Source organism: Eubalaena glacialis, chromosome 3 (genome assembly GCF_028564815.1).
Source record: "Eubalaena glacialis isolate mEubGla1 chromosome 3, mEubGla1.1.hap2.+ XY, whole genome shotgun sequence".
NCBI lineage: Eukaryota > Metazoa > Chordata > Mammalia > Artiodactyla > Balaenidae > Eubalaena > Eubalaena glacialis.
Genome location: NC_083718.1, coordinates 187,792,249 through 187,807,994, shown reverse-complemented (window position 1 = coordinate 187,807,994; position 15,746 = coordinate 187,792,249). Strand labels below are relative to the sequence as shown.

The 15,746-nt window shown below is 56.4% G+C and overlaps 1 protein-coding gene across 1 annotated transcript in view; it reads left to right on the top strand.

The window, feature by feature from the left end:
- PIK3CD (phosphatidylinositol-4,5-bisphosphate 3-kinase catalytic subunit delta) overlaps window positions 1-15,746 on the top strand; it is a 28,077-nt gene that overhangs the window by 10,054 nt on the left and 2,277 nt on the right. The window contains exons 2-22 of the mRNA XM_061187121.1: window positions 3,832-4,004; window positions 6,674-6,902; window positions 7,013-7,242; window positions 7,662-7,841; window positions 8,147-8,296; window positions 8,771-8,860; window positions 9,852-10,073; window positions 10,771-10,867; window positions 10,971-11,101; window positions 11,595-11,645; window positions 11,727-11,894; window positions 11,987-12,108; window positions 12,307-12,450; window positions 12,622-12,721; window positions 12,867-13,045; window positions 13,140-13,252; window positions 13,478-13,556; window positions 14,101-14,268; window positions 14,854-14,977; window positions 15,175-15,320; window positions 15,515-15,647. Coding sequence (XP_061043104.1) covers window positions 3,864-4,004; window positions 6,674-6,902; window positions 7,013-7,242; window positions 7,662-7,841; window positions 8,147-8,296; window positions 8,771-8,860; window positions 9,852-10,073; window positions 10,771-10,867; window positions 10,971-11,101; window positions 11,595-11,645; window positions 11,727-11,894; window positions 11,987-12,108; window positions 12,307-12,450; window positions 12,622-12,721; window positions 12,867-13,045; window positions 13,140-13,252; window positions 13,478-13,556; window positions 14,101-14,268; window positions 14,854-14,977; window positions 15,175-15,320; window positions 15,515-15,647 — 2,997 coding nt within the window. The 5' untranslated portion in view covers window positions 3,832-3,863. The remainder of the gene's footprint in view (window positions 1-3,831; window positions 4,005-6,673; window positions 6,903-7,012; window positions 7,243-7,661; window positions 7,842-8,146; window positions 8,297-8,770; window positions 8,861-9,851; window positions 10,074-10,770; window positions 10,868-10,970; window positions 11,102-11,594; window positions 11,646-11,726; window positions 11,895-11,986; window positions 12,109-12,306; window positions 12,451-12,621; window positions 12,722-12,866; window positions 13,046-13,139; window positions 13,253-13,477; window positions 13,557-14,100; window positions 14,269-14,853; window positions 14,978-15,174; window positions 15,321-15,514; window positions 15,648-15,746) is intronic.

The window sequence follows — 15,746 nt, the reverse complement described above, 5'->3', positions numbered from 1 at the left end:
AGTCCAGATGTCAAAACCCATGGGATTGACTTGATAGTCACATGCCCATCCTAGAATCACTGTAGCCAGAGAGGTACAACAATTGGCTGGGGCTACGTCCCGTTCTTGCTTCCAACCCAGTCCCCGTGGCCAGGGGAAATGCAGGGCTCTGATAGGCTGGGCCTGGGTCTGAGGCCACTCCGGAAGCCAGGAGAGAAGTCAACCCCTCTGAGCCACTTGGACTGAGGGTGGAATGAGTTTGTGGAAGGTTCCCAGCTCCCAGATCAAGAAACCGAAAGTTACCAGCGCCCCGGTGCCGCTTTCCCCCAGGGTAAACTGCCTTCCACCCGAGGTAACCCCTATCTCTCCTTCTGCCAACATAGACTAGTTCTGCCATTGCTTGTTCTCCATATAAATGGGATCTTGAGCACATACTCTTTTGTGCCTGACGTCTTTCGCTCAGCTTTATATGTGTGAGATTCATTTATATTGTTGAATTTATAAATCATCCACTCTCACTGCTAATATAACATTCCATCGGGAGAGGAAACCACAGTTTATTTTTCCATTCTCCTGCTGATGAGCACTTGGGAAGTTTCCGTCTGGGGACTATTATGAATAGCGATGCTATACTCTTGTATGCTTCTTCTGGCGCACATGTGCTGGCATTTCTGGTGAGTGTATCCCTAGAAGTGGAATTAATTGCTGGGTCGTAGGGCATATGTGTTCACCTTTAGTAGATACTGCTAAACGGTTTTCCAAAGTGGTTGTACCAATCCGCATTCTTGGAGCAGTTCTAAAGCCTCGGGATTAGCTGACATCTGTGTCCCATACCTACTGAGAGCGACAGGTCTGGGCTTCATGGAGAGTTGGGGCTTGTTAGCAGCTGCATCCTGGGTCCTGGGCCCACAAAGAGGGAAAGAGTTCCCATCTTTCTCCTGTCCCCTCTCTGGCATTTGATTCTGTCCTGCCCACACTATCCTGAGTCTTCCTCTTTTAGGAATGAGTTTTGTTTTTTTTTTTAATTTATTTATTTATTTATTTTTGGCTGTGTTGGGTCTTCGTTTCTGGGCGAGGGCTTTCTCTAGTTGCGGCAAGCGGGTGCCACTCTTCATCGCGGTGCGCGGGCCTCTCACTATCGCACCAGGGAAGCCCCAGGAATGAGTTTTTAATATCAAAGTGTTTCCCTGCATCCCAGATGGATGAGTGTAGTGGAAGGCTTCATTTCCACAGCGCCGAGGTAGCCCCGTCCATCCCTTTGGCTAGAGTCCTGGGGAGTTCCTGCTGCATGAGCTCATCTTAGCCTCAGGACCGAGTGGCCAAAGATGCCTTCCTGAGCTTGGCCAAAGCATTGTAAATGGATTTTCCAGAATTCCTGACTGTCCTCCACATTTTGAGTCAAAAAAAAAAAGCCTTTGGCCTGGCCGTTCTCAGAAAGAGGAACCCAAAGTAGGATGTGGTTTTACAATCAGAGGAAGTGGATCCCAACAGTGGTAACATGGTAGCACAGGGTGACATGCTGTCCTGCTACTCAGAGCAGCTTCTGCATCTAGCCAAGGGTGCGGCCTGGGGCCAGCTGGCAGAGCCACCAGAAGAACATCTCTCTCAAACTAAACACTTCCTTTCAACTATTTTTTAAAGTCATCTAAATCTCGGAGGATGTGACCCTAGGGTAAGGAAGTATTTGTCTAAAGAATAAAAATTATAAAACATGAAGGAAAAAGATTTGACTACATCAACATTCAAAACTTCTGCTCCTTAAAAAAGACACATAAACAAAGAGAAAAGATGACTCGAATCAGATATTGCCAACTCACTCAAGCAACAAAAGAACTGAATCTAGAGAATGTAAGAAACCCTGCAAAGCAGTAAGGAAAAGACAACCCCACAGAAAAAATGGGCAAAGTTTATAAGCTGGATATTTGCAGAAGGTAAACATTTTATGGATAATCAGAGAAATGCAAATTAAAACGAGAGTATTTCGCGCCCACCAGATTGGCAGAAATGAGTAAATTTGACAGTACCAAGTGCTGGCAAAGATACGGAGATTAAAAAGTTAAGGATGGGGCTTCCCTGGTGGCGCAGTGGCTGAGAATCTGCCTGCCAATGCAGGGGACACGGGTTCGAGCCCTGGTCTGGGAAGATCCCACATGCCGCGGAGCAACTGGGCCCGTGAGCCACAACTACTGAGCCTGCGCGTCTGGAGCCTGTGCTCCGCAACGGGAGAGGCCGCGACAGTGAGAGGCCCGCGCACCGCGATGAAGAGTGGCCCCCGCTCGCCGCAACTGGAGAAAGCCCTCGCACAGAAATGACGACCCAACACAACCAAAAATAAATAAATAAATAAATTTATTAAAAAAAAAAAAGTTAAGGATGTGGTTATACCTGTCGTAGGTTACACTTATGATCTGACAATTCCACTCTTAGGCATATACCCTCTACCTGCACTGCCAGTATGGCAGCCACCAGCCACATGTATTTCTTGAGCACTTGAAATGTGGACAGTATGATTGAGGAATGGGATTTTTAAACATTTTATTTAATTTTAATTCATTTAAACATAAGAATTCACACTCGATTTGGTTATTGGAAAACTTTTAAGTATATTTGGAACAACTTGAGTCTGTGAACCTACTTTTTTAGCCTGTTAATTGTATGAAATCTACATAAGATGAAATACTTCTGATGAAAACCTAGCGTCCGAATTGTCCTGTAAGTGTAAAATACACACCAGATTTCAAAGACTTAACACCAAAAAAATGTAAAATATCTTGTTAGTAATTTTTCTGTACTGATAACATTGAAATGACCACAGTTTGGATATATTGAGTTAAATAAAATAGATTACTAACTTAATTTTATCTGTGTCTTTTTACTTTTTAAAAATGTGGCTACTGGTAACTTTGACATTACACATGTGGCTCACATTATATTTCTCTTAGACAGTGTTCACCAAGACTCTCACTTGTACACAAGGAGATGTGTGCAAGAATATACGTTGTAGCATCATTTGTAATAACCAAAATGAGTAGACACAAACCTTGAGGTTCCTTAACAAGAGAAGGGGGTAAATAAATTGTGGTTTATTTACACAGTGAAATATCTCCCAAGAGTTAAAATGAATGAAGTAGAGCTACATGTATCAGCATGGATAAATCTAGATTGCAGCTTTGAGTGGCAAAAACAAGTCGCAGAAGACTCACTAATCATACAATGCTTTAAAGCATGGAAAGATATTAGGAATTGTTTGTGGATCCATTTTAGTATAATAAAAGGATAAAAACATGCATGGAAACTATAAACAACCAGAATCCAGGTGGTGGTAACCCTGAGTGGGAGAGAGACTCAAAGACCTCTTACTGTGTCTGTAACATTTTGTTACTTACCGGGCAGTGGGTTTGGTATGGCTGAGATATTTCAACAGCTTGTTTGATGGCTAAAGCCATTTTAAAGCCATTTGGTTTCTGGTCAAAAAGTTTCAAAGAACTTCAGCCTTCGATCCCTCTCAAGTCTGGGGTTGTCTGCCCAGTGATCCTGCCATTTTCCATCTTTGCTGGCTGGTGGCCATGGTGAGGTCTCCCACGTGTGTGTGTTCCTGAGAAAAAATGATTTGGCATGGGTTTGTTGGTGTTTTAAACTGGGGGCACTGCCGTGAAGGATGCAGACAGAGTGCCTGCAGCTCAGCCTAGACAGTGACCTGGGGCAGCAGGAGCCACAAGCCACCTCCCAGCTGGGACTCCATCCCAAGCTTCCTGCTGACAAAAGTCCTGACATCCTGTTTTCCAAAGGGTCCTATTAAAGGACTCACCCAGCACACCTTAGGGCCTCACTTTGCCTTTGCTTCCTTTGCAGGACGATTGGTATCCGAGAATTAAAAGAGCAGGATGCCCCCCGGGGTTGACTGCCCCATGGAATTCTGGACCAAGGAGGAGAATCAGAGCGTGACCGTTGATTTCTTGCTGCCCACGGGGGTCTATCTGAACTTCCCTGTGTCCCGAAATGCCAACCTCAGCACCATCAAGAAGGTACGATCTTGACCTTAAAACTTAATCCTCAGAACTTGGAACTCAGAGAAACAGACAGATGGACTCTTGCAACTCTCAGATTTGAGATCCTTAGCTATGAATTTTAAAAGATATGGGGGGGCTTCCCTGGTGGCACAGTGGTTAAGAATCCGCCTGCCAATGCAGGGGACATGGGTTCAAGCCCTGGTCCAGGAAGATCCCACATGCCGCGGAGCAACTAAGCCCGTGCGCCACAACTACTGAGCCTGTGCTCTAGAGCCCGCGAGCCACAGCTACTGAAGCCCGCACGCCTAGAGCCCGTGCTCCGCAACACGAGAAGCCACCGCAATGAGAAGCCCGTGCACCGCAACGAAGAGTAGCCCCTACTCGTGGCAACTAGAGAAAGCCCGCATGTAGCAACGAAGACCCAACACAGCCAAGAATCTTAAAAAATAAAATAAATAATAAAACAAGTAAATTAAAAAAAAAAAAGATATGGGAATTCCCTGGCGGTTCAGTGGTTAGGACTCCACGCTTTCACTGCCCAGGGCCCAGGTTCAAGCCCTGGTCAGGGAACTAAGATCCCACAAGCAGCGTGGTGCGGCCAAAAAATTAAAAGATAAAAAATTAAAAGATAAAAATAATGTCCAAGAATTGTTTAAAAACTCACAGTTGAAATCCACCTAGCTTTCCAAATTCAGCTCCCGCCTTTATCATGGCACGTTTACCCTCCCTAGATTCCTGTGAAGGCGTCAGGGTGCTGGTTCCCATGGTGGCCTTTCATCCTCTCCGTGACTGTGCCATCATGTTTGAAACCACACCCCATCCACGGCCGCTTAAGAGTTCTACCGGTCTTTTGTCTTCAGAGCTGTCATCATAGTCAACATCATCTTTGGAAATGGTTTTTGGCTTTGTTGAATAATTTTCAGCGTGGATTACTGAGTCAAAGGATGAAATATCTGGATGGTATTTGGTAGATCTTGTCTTGTGACCTTTCAAAGGGCTTATCCCACTTGCAAAGTGTGGGATTTAATGGGTCATGGCAGAGGACAAGGCCTTAGCCTGGAATTTGAAAAGCTATACTAGGGAGCAGAAAAAAAAGGAGAGAAGCAATGGACCATCCTTGAGTTTTGTTTTGTTTTGTTTTGTTTTTTAATCTTCCCTTCCTGGGTGTTTCTTTAAAAATGAAATTTCTTTTTTTTCCATTTCAAAAGTACTATGGACACATTGAAATTTAGGAGAATAAGAAAAAGTAGAAGGAAAAAATCACCCATGATCCAGCCATATGAGACAACCACAGTTAACACTTTGGCTGTTTCCTATTTTCTTTTCTATGTAGTGTTTTTTTGTGATAGTTCTGATTATGAATTTTTTAATCTTTTTTCTGAGTTAACATTATAACATCCTTTTCATGTTATTAACCTTGTGTAAATATCACTTTAATTTTTTTTTTTTTTGCTTATAGGGCTCTACATGCATATTATTAAAATTCCAAATACCACAGAAATATAAAACACATCGGTCTCAGCAGTCTCACCTCATATCCCAGTTCAATTTCAATTTCTTTTATTTTTTTTAAGATTTTTTTTTTTTTTTTTTTGATGTGGACCATTTCTAAAGTCTTTATTGAATTTGTTACAGTATTGCTTCTGTTTGTATGTTTTTGGTTTTTTGGCCGAGAGGCATGTGGGATCTTAGTTCCCCGACCAGGGATCGAACCCACCCCCTGCATCGGAAGGCAAAGTGTTAACCACTGGACCGTCAGGGAAGTCCCCAGTTTCAATTTCTTAATATTTTAATTTGTACCAGGGATCAGACAGTTAATATTCTAGGCTTTGCTGGTCATATGGTGTTTGTCACAACTACTCAACTCTGCCATTGTAGGGCTGAAGCAGCCATAGACGGTGTGTAAGTGAATGGGTGTGTCTGTCTTCCAGTAACTTGGCAGACTGTAGCTTGCAGTAGTTAATACGTTTATCATCGTTTTTATGGGAATGGGCTTGAATTACAACTGCTGTTCTACAGCTTGGGGTCTTTTCCCACTTAATGCTGTATCTGGGAGCCCTGTGTGCGTTGGTACAGGTATCCTTAGATTCTGGGTCACATGCCTGTGCTATCCCTTTGCATTGATGGACCGTAATTATCCATCCCCCGTGGAAGAAAAATAGAGCTGTTCTCTCCTTTTCCATCTTCTCTGTGACTCAGCGGTGAGCACCTTTGCACTAAAACTTGGCGCCCCAGTGGCGCTCCTATGATCCCTGGGGACTCGTCACCCCGAGGCCACACACTGGACACAGCCCGCAGAGGTGTTTACGGCCCCCTCGGTGTGTGAAACTTTTCTGAATTACTTGCCGCCATTTAAAGATCAGGGTGATGAACCAGGAACAATTAGCTGGGTGCCTGGAGGTCAAGTCTGGCTGGCCATCTCTCAGGGTAGCCTACAGGGGAGACCGTAGGACCCACCGCTCCGCTCCAGATTTAGCACCTACCTGGCCCCCTTCATAGAAGGGCAGGGACGGAGACTCCCGGTGACCCTGTGGTCAAGGCTCAAGGGATGGAGAGCGTAGTGGTCCTGGGATCTTGCCTTTGCCCCCTTGTCAGGGTCGTGAGACCAGCCTCCACCCGCCTCCCGGCTCCCTGTGGCCCCGCCCACCTCAGGGGAGGAGCTGAGCGGCCACTTTCCCTCCCAGGTGTTGTGGCACCGAGCCCAGTACGAGCCGCTCTTCCACATGCTCAGCGACCCCGAGGCCTACGTGTTCACCTGCGTCAACCAGACCGCGGAGCAGCAGGAGCTGGAGGACGAGCAGCGGCGGCTGTGCGACATCCAGCCCTTCCTGCCCGTCCTGCGCCTGGTGGCCCGCGAGGGTGACCGCGTGAAGAAGCTCATCAACTCGCAGATCAGCCTGCTCATCGGCAAAGGTGCCGTGCTGGGGCCAGGCCGTCCTACCTCCGCTGGGCCTGCCCCCCGCCCCGCCCCAGCCCCGCCCCGCCCCCGAACCCCACGCTCACCCGGCTCCTCTGCCCCTCAGGCCTCCACGAGTTTGACTCCTTGCAAGACCCGGAGGTGAATGACTTCCGAGCCAAGATGCGCCAGTTCTGCGAGGAGGTGGCCGCGCACCGGCAGCAGCTGGGCTGGGAGGCCTGGCTGCAGTACAGCTTCCCCCTGCAGCTGGAGCCGTCGGCGCGGAGCTGGGGGCCGGGCACCCTGCGCGTCCCCAACCGGGTCCTGCTCGTCAACGTCAAGTTCGAGGGCAGCGAGGTGAGCGGTGGCTCACGCCGGGCCGTGTGCTGCATGCAGGCTGCCGTGTCCACGGGGGACACTTCCCCTGTGAGACTCCCGGTCACCCACCGGCCTCCCCAGTTCATCCTCCTCCCAGCAACATCGGGTGGTATTTGTAGGGTGGCCATTGCATACGAGGGGCTTGGCGGAACGTTCCACCAGGCGAGTTCCACAAGGCAGAGTGACCAAGAGGCTTTGGTCCTTGGTCCGCTCGTGCATCCAACAGGTATTTCCTGGTGTCGGCCACGTGCCGTCATCAGAGCCTGCCGTTGTGGAGCCCACGTTCGGGGGGGCAGGGGGCGCCTAATACTTGCAGATGGGTGAGCCCACCCCCTGTGCCCCAGAACCCCGTGGGCTCTTCGCAGGCGTGGAGGGCTGACCCTCCCTCCTCCCCCTAGGAGAGCTTCACCTTCCAGGTGTCCACCAAGGATGTGCCCCTGGCACTGATGGCCTGCGCGCTCCGGAAGAAGGCCACGGTGTTCCGGCAGCCGCTGGTGGAGCAGCCCGAGGACTACGCGCTGCAGGTGAACGGGAAGCACGAGTACCTGTACGGCAGCTACCCCCTCTGCCAGTTCCAGGTGAGGGCTGGGGTCCGGCAGGGGTTCCTGGGTTCCCTGCAGTCCTGGCCTGGGGCCTGGCGGGGTGGGGGGAGCTGGTCCTCGGCCCCTCTCGAGCCCGACAAGCCAGACCTTGGGGGTCACGGTGAGAGTGCCCCCTTGCTGGGCTGGCTCTCCCCGTGAGCACAGCGAGGTGGGCGGGGGCAGGAAGGGCCAGCAGGAGAGGCCCCAGAAGGCCTGGCGTGGGCAGGGGTCAACGTGGGGCATCCCTGGGTAGCCGGTCGTCCAGGGAACCGTGGAGCCGCTCACCCCGCCCCCCATCTCAGTACATCTGCAGCTGCCTGCACAGCGGGCTGACCCCCCACCTGACCATGGTGCACTCCTCTTCCATCCTCGCCATGCGGGACGAGCAGAGCAACCCCTCCCCCCAAGTCCAAAAGCCGCGCGCCAAACCGCCCCCCATTCCTCTGAAGAAGGTGAGCCGGTGCCTTGCGCTTACCCTCCCCTGCAGCCCTCCTTCCCACCTGTGGTCCAACCCTGGAGCCTATTGGGCATCGCCCTGGACCAGCGATAGGTCCAGGGGCCCTTTGCCTCATGCCTTTTGGTTGCTCGGGGTTGAGAATTGGGCCTCTGGGCTGGGGTGGACTCCTGTCTGTACTCCCGGGGCAGCCTCCAGGCCTGGCGCTCGGGCCGCCTGCCCCTCCTGTCTCCCGTGCTGTAGGCAGAACTCCATCCCCTGCAGCGCTCGGGGGTCTTGGGCCCCCTGGGGCGCCCGCGCGGCAGGTTTTCTGGTAAAGGATGGCGTTGCGGGCAGGAACCTGAGCCTTGCCAGAAACCTGCAACACCCTTGCCACCGCGGTGACCACGCGCCCTGACAGCGGCCGGGAGCGCGAGCCTCCCCTGAATTCCTCTGCTTTAACGCCCCCGCTTCTCCCCTCCACCCCGCCCAGCCCGCCTCGGTGTCCCTGTGGTCCCTGGAGCAGCCTTTCTGCATCGAGCTGATCCAGGGCAGCAAAGTGAATGCCGATGAGCGGATGAAGGTAGGGGCTCCTGGGCCGGGAAGGGCCCGGGGAGTGTGTGTTTTTTGCACAAACACGGTGGCTGTGGCCTGGAGGGGTGGCGGAGGAAGAAGGTGGGGGGGTCACACGAAAGCCACCCGACCACATTACCCAGCATCCCTGCCGGGGGTGGTTGTGAGCTGCTTCAAAACAGGAAGGGGGGAGGGGAGCGGGCCGGCCGGCCAGAGAGGACAATTCGGAGAAACCGGGCCCAGCGAGTTCTGGGTATTGACTTTGGTGGAGGTAGTGGCGCCAGGCCCAGCCCAGGGATAGAGGAACCGCAGAGCCTGGGAGGTGACAGGCGCAGAAGGGAAGCCGCTCCAGCTGGGCCGGGGCCAAGCCCACCTCTGGGTCGTTCACAGGCCCACCTCCTCTGGCCTCAGGACAGCCCTGTGAGGTGCAGGTTTTCTCGTCCCATTTGCAGGACAGGAAACCCGGGTCCAAGGAGGTCGGGGCTCTTTGGGGAGCACTTTTTGGTTGGGGTAATTTCACAAGCAGGGCAGGCGTGGATGAATCCTGGAGGGGTGGATGGGGCAGCTTTCTGGCCGGGCGATGAAGAGGCAGGGCGAGATGTGCAGGCGGCATTAAGTCCTTCCCTGCCAACAGGGGCTCACACCATTCTGAGCAGTGGGGGCACCCTTGGGTGCTTGAGCTAGAAGGGCCCCTGGAGTTCCCGAGCCCCGATGGGGAAACTGAGGCCCAGAGCAGGGAACTGACACGCCCCGGGGTCCCGCAGTCAGTGGGGAGCACAGCCCACGCCGCCCTCCCCTTCCCCCCAGGACCACTCCTCCCCATCAGGCAGCCAGCCCTCCCTTTTCCAGACCACCTTCAAGCACCTGGCGGGGGAGGGTTCAGACCCGCGTGAAATGAGGACCTTTCAGGAGGAGATTCGAGCCTTAGGTGGGAGGGACACCCGGGCGGGAGAGGGAGGCTGGGCCTCTGCCGCCTGCCACCCGCAACGCGCCTTCCCCAGCTGGTGGTGCAGGCCGGCCTCTTCCACGGCAACGAGACGCTGTGCAAGACGGTGTCCAGCTCGGAGGTGAGCGTGTGCTCGGAGCCTGTGTGGAAGCAGCGGCTGGAGTTCGACATCAACGTCTGCGACCTGCCGCGCATGGCCCGCCTCTGCTTTGCACTCTACGCCGTGATCGAGAAGGCCAAGAAGGCTCGCTCCACCAAGAAGAAGTCCAAGAAGGCGGTGGGTGGGGCCGGTCGGGAGGCACTCCGTGATGGGCCCAGTCCCGTCCCGCAGCCCCGGGGCCACTGCTCATCCCGTTCCCAGCATCCCAGCTGGCACACAGCCTGGGGATGGGGTCCAAGAGGGCCTGTGAACCCCAGCCTCTCCACACCGCACGCGCGCACACACAACACACACACACACACACACACACACACACACGCTGGCCACCACCCCTGCCTGCCACGTGATGGTGCTGGGTTCCTGGGCTTATGAGCACGGTGACTCGGAATATCTGGGCCTGGGCCTTTGGTCCTTGCGGGAACCCGGAGGGAGCTCCCTGCTCTGGAAGGACAAATGCAGTGTCCTTGCAGGCAGCAGGGTGGCCTGAGTCAGCAGCCAGTTGGAGACAGAGTGGTGGTCGAGCACTGAGTCACTGGGCCCAGGATGTGACTGACCACCGAGCCACCCTGACTCACTCGTAGCTGAGCTGGGCCAGCTCCCTGGGGCCTATGTGGTTTGTTTGAGACTTTCTCAAGAAGCCGAGAGGAGGATGCGTCCAGGAGCAGAAGGGAGCCGAGGGGTGACTGACTCTGCCAGCTGCTTCAAAGGGAGTCTGGGCGAGGGTGGGAAGCGTGGTCTGGCTGGGCCCATCCTGCAGATGAGCAAACGGAGGCTTTCTGGCGGCTGGCTGTGACCTGCCCGGTTTCTCTCCCAGGACTGCCCCATCGCCTGGGCCAACCTCATGCTGTTTGATTACAAGGACCAGCTCAAGACCGGCGAGCGCTGCCTCTACATGTGGCCCTCCGTCCCAGGTTGGCCCAGGCCAAGAGGGAGAGGCAGAGGCCGGGGGGTTGGGGAGGTGGGTCCCACACGTGATGACATTCCCCTTGCAACTCCGTCTGTCCTTGTATCCAGACGAGAAAGGGGAGCTACTGAACCCCTGTGGGACCGTGCGGAGTAACCCCAACACCGAGAGCGCGGCCGCCCTGGTCATCCTTCTCCCTGAGGTGGCCCCCCACCCCGTCTACTACCCTGCCCTGGACAAGGTCAGTGAGGGGGCCCTCGCCATTTGGGGTCCAGGACCCACCCTGCCCAGAAACCTCGAAGCTAAAGGTTAACTGTCCTGACCCTGCCTCTGGGGCTCCCCAGGACATGGTCCCTGCACCCCGTGAGTTGCCCGGGGCTGGGAGCTGGGTGCCCACACACGCTTGGGGGCTTCCTTGACGCTCTGGAATCCTCACGTGTCCTAGAGCAGTGATTCTCAACCAGGGGCCGCTTTGCCCCCCAGGGGACTTTGGGCAATGTCCAAAGACATTTTTGGTTGTCACCACTAGTGGGAGAGATGCGCCTGGCATCTCATGGGTGGAGGTCAGGGATGCTGCTAAACGCCCTACAGTACGCGGGAGAGTCCCCACCACTGAGAGTCACTGGCACACAAAGTCGGCAGTGCCGAGGTGTTGACACCCGCCCCGGGGGCCCCCCCCCGCCAGGCTGGCCCAGGCCCCGGGGTTGCCGCTGACAGCAGGGTCGCTCTTGCAGATCCTAGAGCTGGGGCGGCATGGGGAGCACGGGCGCTTCACGGAGGAGGAGGTGAGCTGGGGGCCGTGGGCGGTGGGGCGTGGACCTGGCTGCAGCCCTCACCGCCCCCCCACCTCCACTTGTGCCCCTCAGCAGCTGCAGCTGCGGGAGATCCTGGAGCGCCGGGGGTCCGGGGAGCTATACGAGCACGAGAAGGACCTGGTGTGGAAGATGCGGCACGAGATCCAGGAGCACTTCCCCGAGGCGCTGGCCCGGTTGCTGCTGGTCACCAAGTGGAACAAGCACGAGGACGTGGCCCAGGTGGGCGGCGGGGCCGGGGCCGGGGGAGGGGGCAGAGTCTGGAGCCAGACCGCAGCCTGCGCCCCCTGCCCTGACCACCAGCACCCCCCCAGATGCTCTACCTGCTGTGCTCCTGGCCCGAGCTGCCCGTCCTGAGCGCCCTGGAGCTGCTGGACTTCAGCTTCCCTGACCGCCACGTGGGCTCCTTTGCCATCAAGTCCCTGCGGAAACTGACGTGAGTCCCGCGGGCTTCCTCATCTTCAGAGGGCGGCTTTGCCCCAATGGCCCGGGTCTAGGCGCTGGCTGGGGACCTCTCCTGGGGGCCCCGCTCAGGTGAGGCTGGCCTCCCGCACCTACCCTGCCCCCTCGCCAGCTGCAGACCCTCTCCCGAGCCGTGAAGCTCCGGGCCCCAGCCAGCCTCCCTCCTCTGCAGGGACGACGAGCTTTTCCAGTACCTGCTGCAGCTGGTGCAGGTGCTCAAGTACGAGTCCTACCTCGACTGCGAGCTGACCAAGTTCCTGCTGGACCGGGCCCTGGCCAATCGCAAGATCGGCCACTTCCTCTTCTGGCACCTGCGGTAGCTGGACTCACCTGGAAGGCCACGGGGAGGAGGGGCCTCTTGCCTGCGGGCCTCGCGTTTCCCGCCGGCCAGCCCGGGTGTCCTCGGTGGCTGGGTCCTGCCGGGCTGGGAGGGGCTGTGTGGCCCCGCCTGGAGAGGCGAGGCTCAGCCCCTTCTTCCTCCCTCCAGCTCCGAGATGCACGTGCCCTCGGTGGCCCTGCGCTTCGGCCTCATCATGGAGGCCTACTGCAGGGGCAGCACCCATCACATGAAGGTGCTGATGAAGCAGGTGAGGCTCGGGACCCCGCACCCCTTCCTGGGCTCTGCTTTGGGGCAGAGTTGCCCCGGCCCCTGCAGAACCGCGTGGGCCAGGCTGAGGCTCGGAGCCTGCCCCTCCCGGCCTGCCCACGCTGCCCTCCCATCCTCCTGGCCAGGGCGAAGCGCTGAGCAAGCTGAAGGCCCTGAACGACGTCGTCAAAGTGAGCTCCCAGAAGACCACGAAGCCCCAGGCCAAGGAGCTGATGCACCTGTGCATGCGCCAGGAGACCTACCTGGAGGCCCTCTCCCACCTGCAGTCCCCGCTCGACCCCAGCACCCTGCTGGCTGAAGTCTGGTGAGCCCCAGGCCCCAGCCGGGGCCTCCCCACCTCCTCCCCTCCCCCCAGGCCCTGAGGAGGGCCCGCTGCTGACTGCTCTGTGGTCCGGCAGCGTGGAGCAGTGCACCTTCATGGACTCCAAGATGAAGCCCCTGTGGGTCATGTACAGCAATGAGGAGGCGGGCAGCGATGGCACCGTGGGCATCATCTTTAAGAACGGGGACGGTGAGCAGGCCAGGCCCCGGGGAGGGACCCGCTGAGGCCTTGGCTTCCCCTCGCCCTGCCATACTACCCTCGGCGGGGACACCTTGCGGTGGGGGCCGGGGGCGGATCTCCTGGAGGGCGAGCTGACGAAAAGACAGAGTCTTGGGACTCTGGGGCCTGGGCATGGCTGGGATTGGAGAACCCACCAGAAACTTGTGCCTTTCCTCCCCGGGGGCGGCTGCGCAGACCTCCGCCAGGACATGCTGACCCTGCAGATGATCCAGCTGATGGACGTTCTGTGGAAGCAGGAGGGCTTGGACCTGAGGTGAGAGGCCCTCCCGTCACCCACTTGTGCCTGTACCAGGCCTAGGACCATACCCCGTTGGAGGGGTCCCCTGTCAAAGCTGACATTACCACCTCAGCTGGAAAAAAGACTGGCTCTTCTAAGAAGAGCAGGGACCAGTTTGAAACTCGGGGTCAGGGAGGTGATAGGGCCGCAGGATGAGGGTGGAGAAGGCCAGCCCTGGCCCTTTGCACTGTCTCCCTCCATTGGTCCCTTTGCCTCAAGCATCCCTGGCTTCCTGCCCCATCTTCTTCCGAGCCACCTGGATTTTTCTCTCTGAACAAACATGAGTTCAGCCAAGGTGCCGACTCTTCCTCTCTGCATCTTGGGTGCTGGTGTGACCTCTCCAAGGAACCTTCCCTGGAGCCCTGGGACTCAAGGGCTCGCCCCTAGTACCTGCCTCCTCTTTTCAGCAACTTGAGTAGCATGTCCTGCAGCCTTTTTGGGTTAAGCTCCTCGGGGTCAAGAAGCCCCTGGGACAGCCCTTGACCACTGTGTCCACCTGCCCCTCCTCCCACCTGGCTAGGATGACCCCTTATGGCTGCCTCTCCACCGGGGACCACACAGGCCTCATCGAGGTGGTGCTTCACTCAGACACCATCGCCAACATCCAGCTGAACAAGAGCAACATGGCGGCCACGGCTGCCTTCAACAAGGATGCTCTGCTCAACTGGCTCAAGTCCAAGAACCCTGGGTAGGTTTCGGGCCCAAGGGACAGACGCCCTCTCCTTCCCAAGAGGCAGACCTCGGGAATCAAAGGCAAGGAGGAGGGCCTTTGACAGTCTCTGTGGCTTCTTGGCTCAGCCGAGGACCATCCCATAGATGCTGTGGGGTGGGGTGGTGGGGGAGTGGGTCAGGTCTCTGTTCCCACATGTATCAGTTAGTTATTGCCGCATAACAACCACCCCGAACTTAGGGGCCTAAATCACAAATCTGCAACTTGAGCTGGCTCAGCTGAGTGGTTCTTCTGCTTTAATCACTCATGCAACTGCTCTCATCTGGTAGTTTGACTGGGCCTGGAGGGTTGCACGTCTGGGGCTTCTCTCCATGTGGCCTCTCATTCTAGCCTCAGCTTCCTTCCATGGCAGTAGGGAAGGTTCAGGAACTGCAAGGTGTCTTAAGGCCCAGGCTCTGGAAGGAGCCCAGCATCACTTCCTCCATGTTCTGTTGGTCCAACCAAGTCACAAGGCCAGAGTCAAGGGCAGGGGACATAGACCCCACCCCTTGGTAGAAGAAGCTGCGAAATGGTGTGGCCGTGGTTTCCATCCCTGCCCCCCAGGGAGGCCCTGGATCGAGCCATTGAGGAGTTCACCCTCTCCTGTGCTGGCTACTGTGTGGCCACATACGTGCTGGGCATCGGCGATCGGCACAGCGACAACATCATGATCCGAGAGAACGGGCAGGTAGGGGTGGTGTGGGGCTGCCATGAGCATGGTGCCTGCCGCCCGGCGCTGGCCCGCTGGCCGTTCTGCTCTGCACACGGCTGCTGGCAGAGCCCCCTATCCAAGCCCTTCCAGCTCCCTCTCCCTCCCCAGGCTCCTCTGGGTGAGGCACCCTCCTTTTTGACTCCTTTTGGGTCTTTGCTCTTCCCTCCCCTCAGCTGTTCCACATTGATTTCGGCCACTTTCTGGGGAATTTCAAGACCAAGTTTGGAATCAACCGTGAGCGAGTCCCGTTCATCCTCACCTATGACTTTGTCCACGTGATCCAGCAGGGGAAGACGAATAATAGTGAGAAATTTGAAAGGTGAGGGTGCCTCAGACCCCCGAGATGCCCGTTGGTGCTGGGGGCCCCAGGCGGGGTGCACTGGGGGCGGTCAGTCAGAGGACGCTGGGGCTTTGTGGGCACGGCTCCTTCCAGGGTGAGGGTGGGCTGGCCGGCTGGCTGGGGTGCGGGCGGACGGGAGGACCCAGGACCCGCTCCCTGACCTCCCACTGCAGGTTCCGGGGCTACTGTGAAAGGGCCTACACCATCCTGCGGCGCCACGGGCTGCTCTTCCTCCACCTCTTTGCCCTGATGCGGGCGGCAGGCCTGCCTGAGCTCAGCTGCTCCAAAGACATCCAGTACCTCAAGGTAAACGCCAGGGCAGGGCCCCGCCAGGCAGGAGGCCAGGGAGCCCCCGACTCCTCGAGGCAGCCCCCCCCCAACCCCCGAGCGTGGTGGACCCACAGG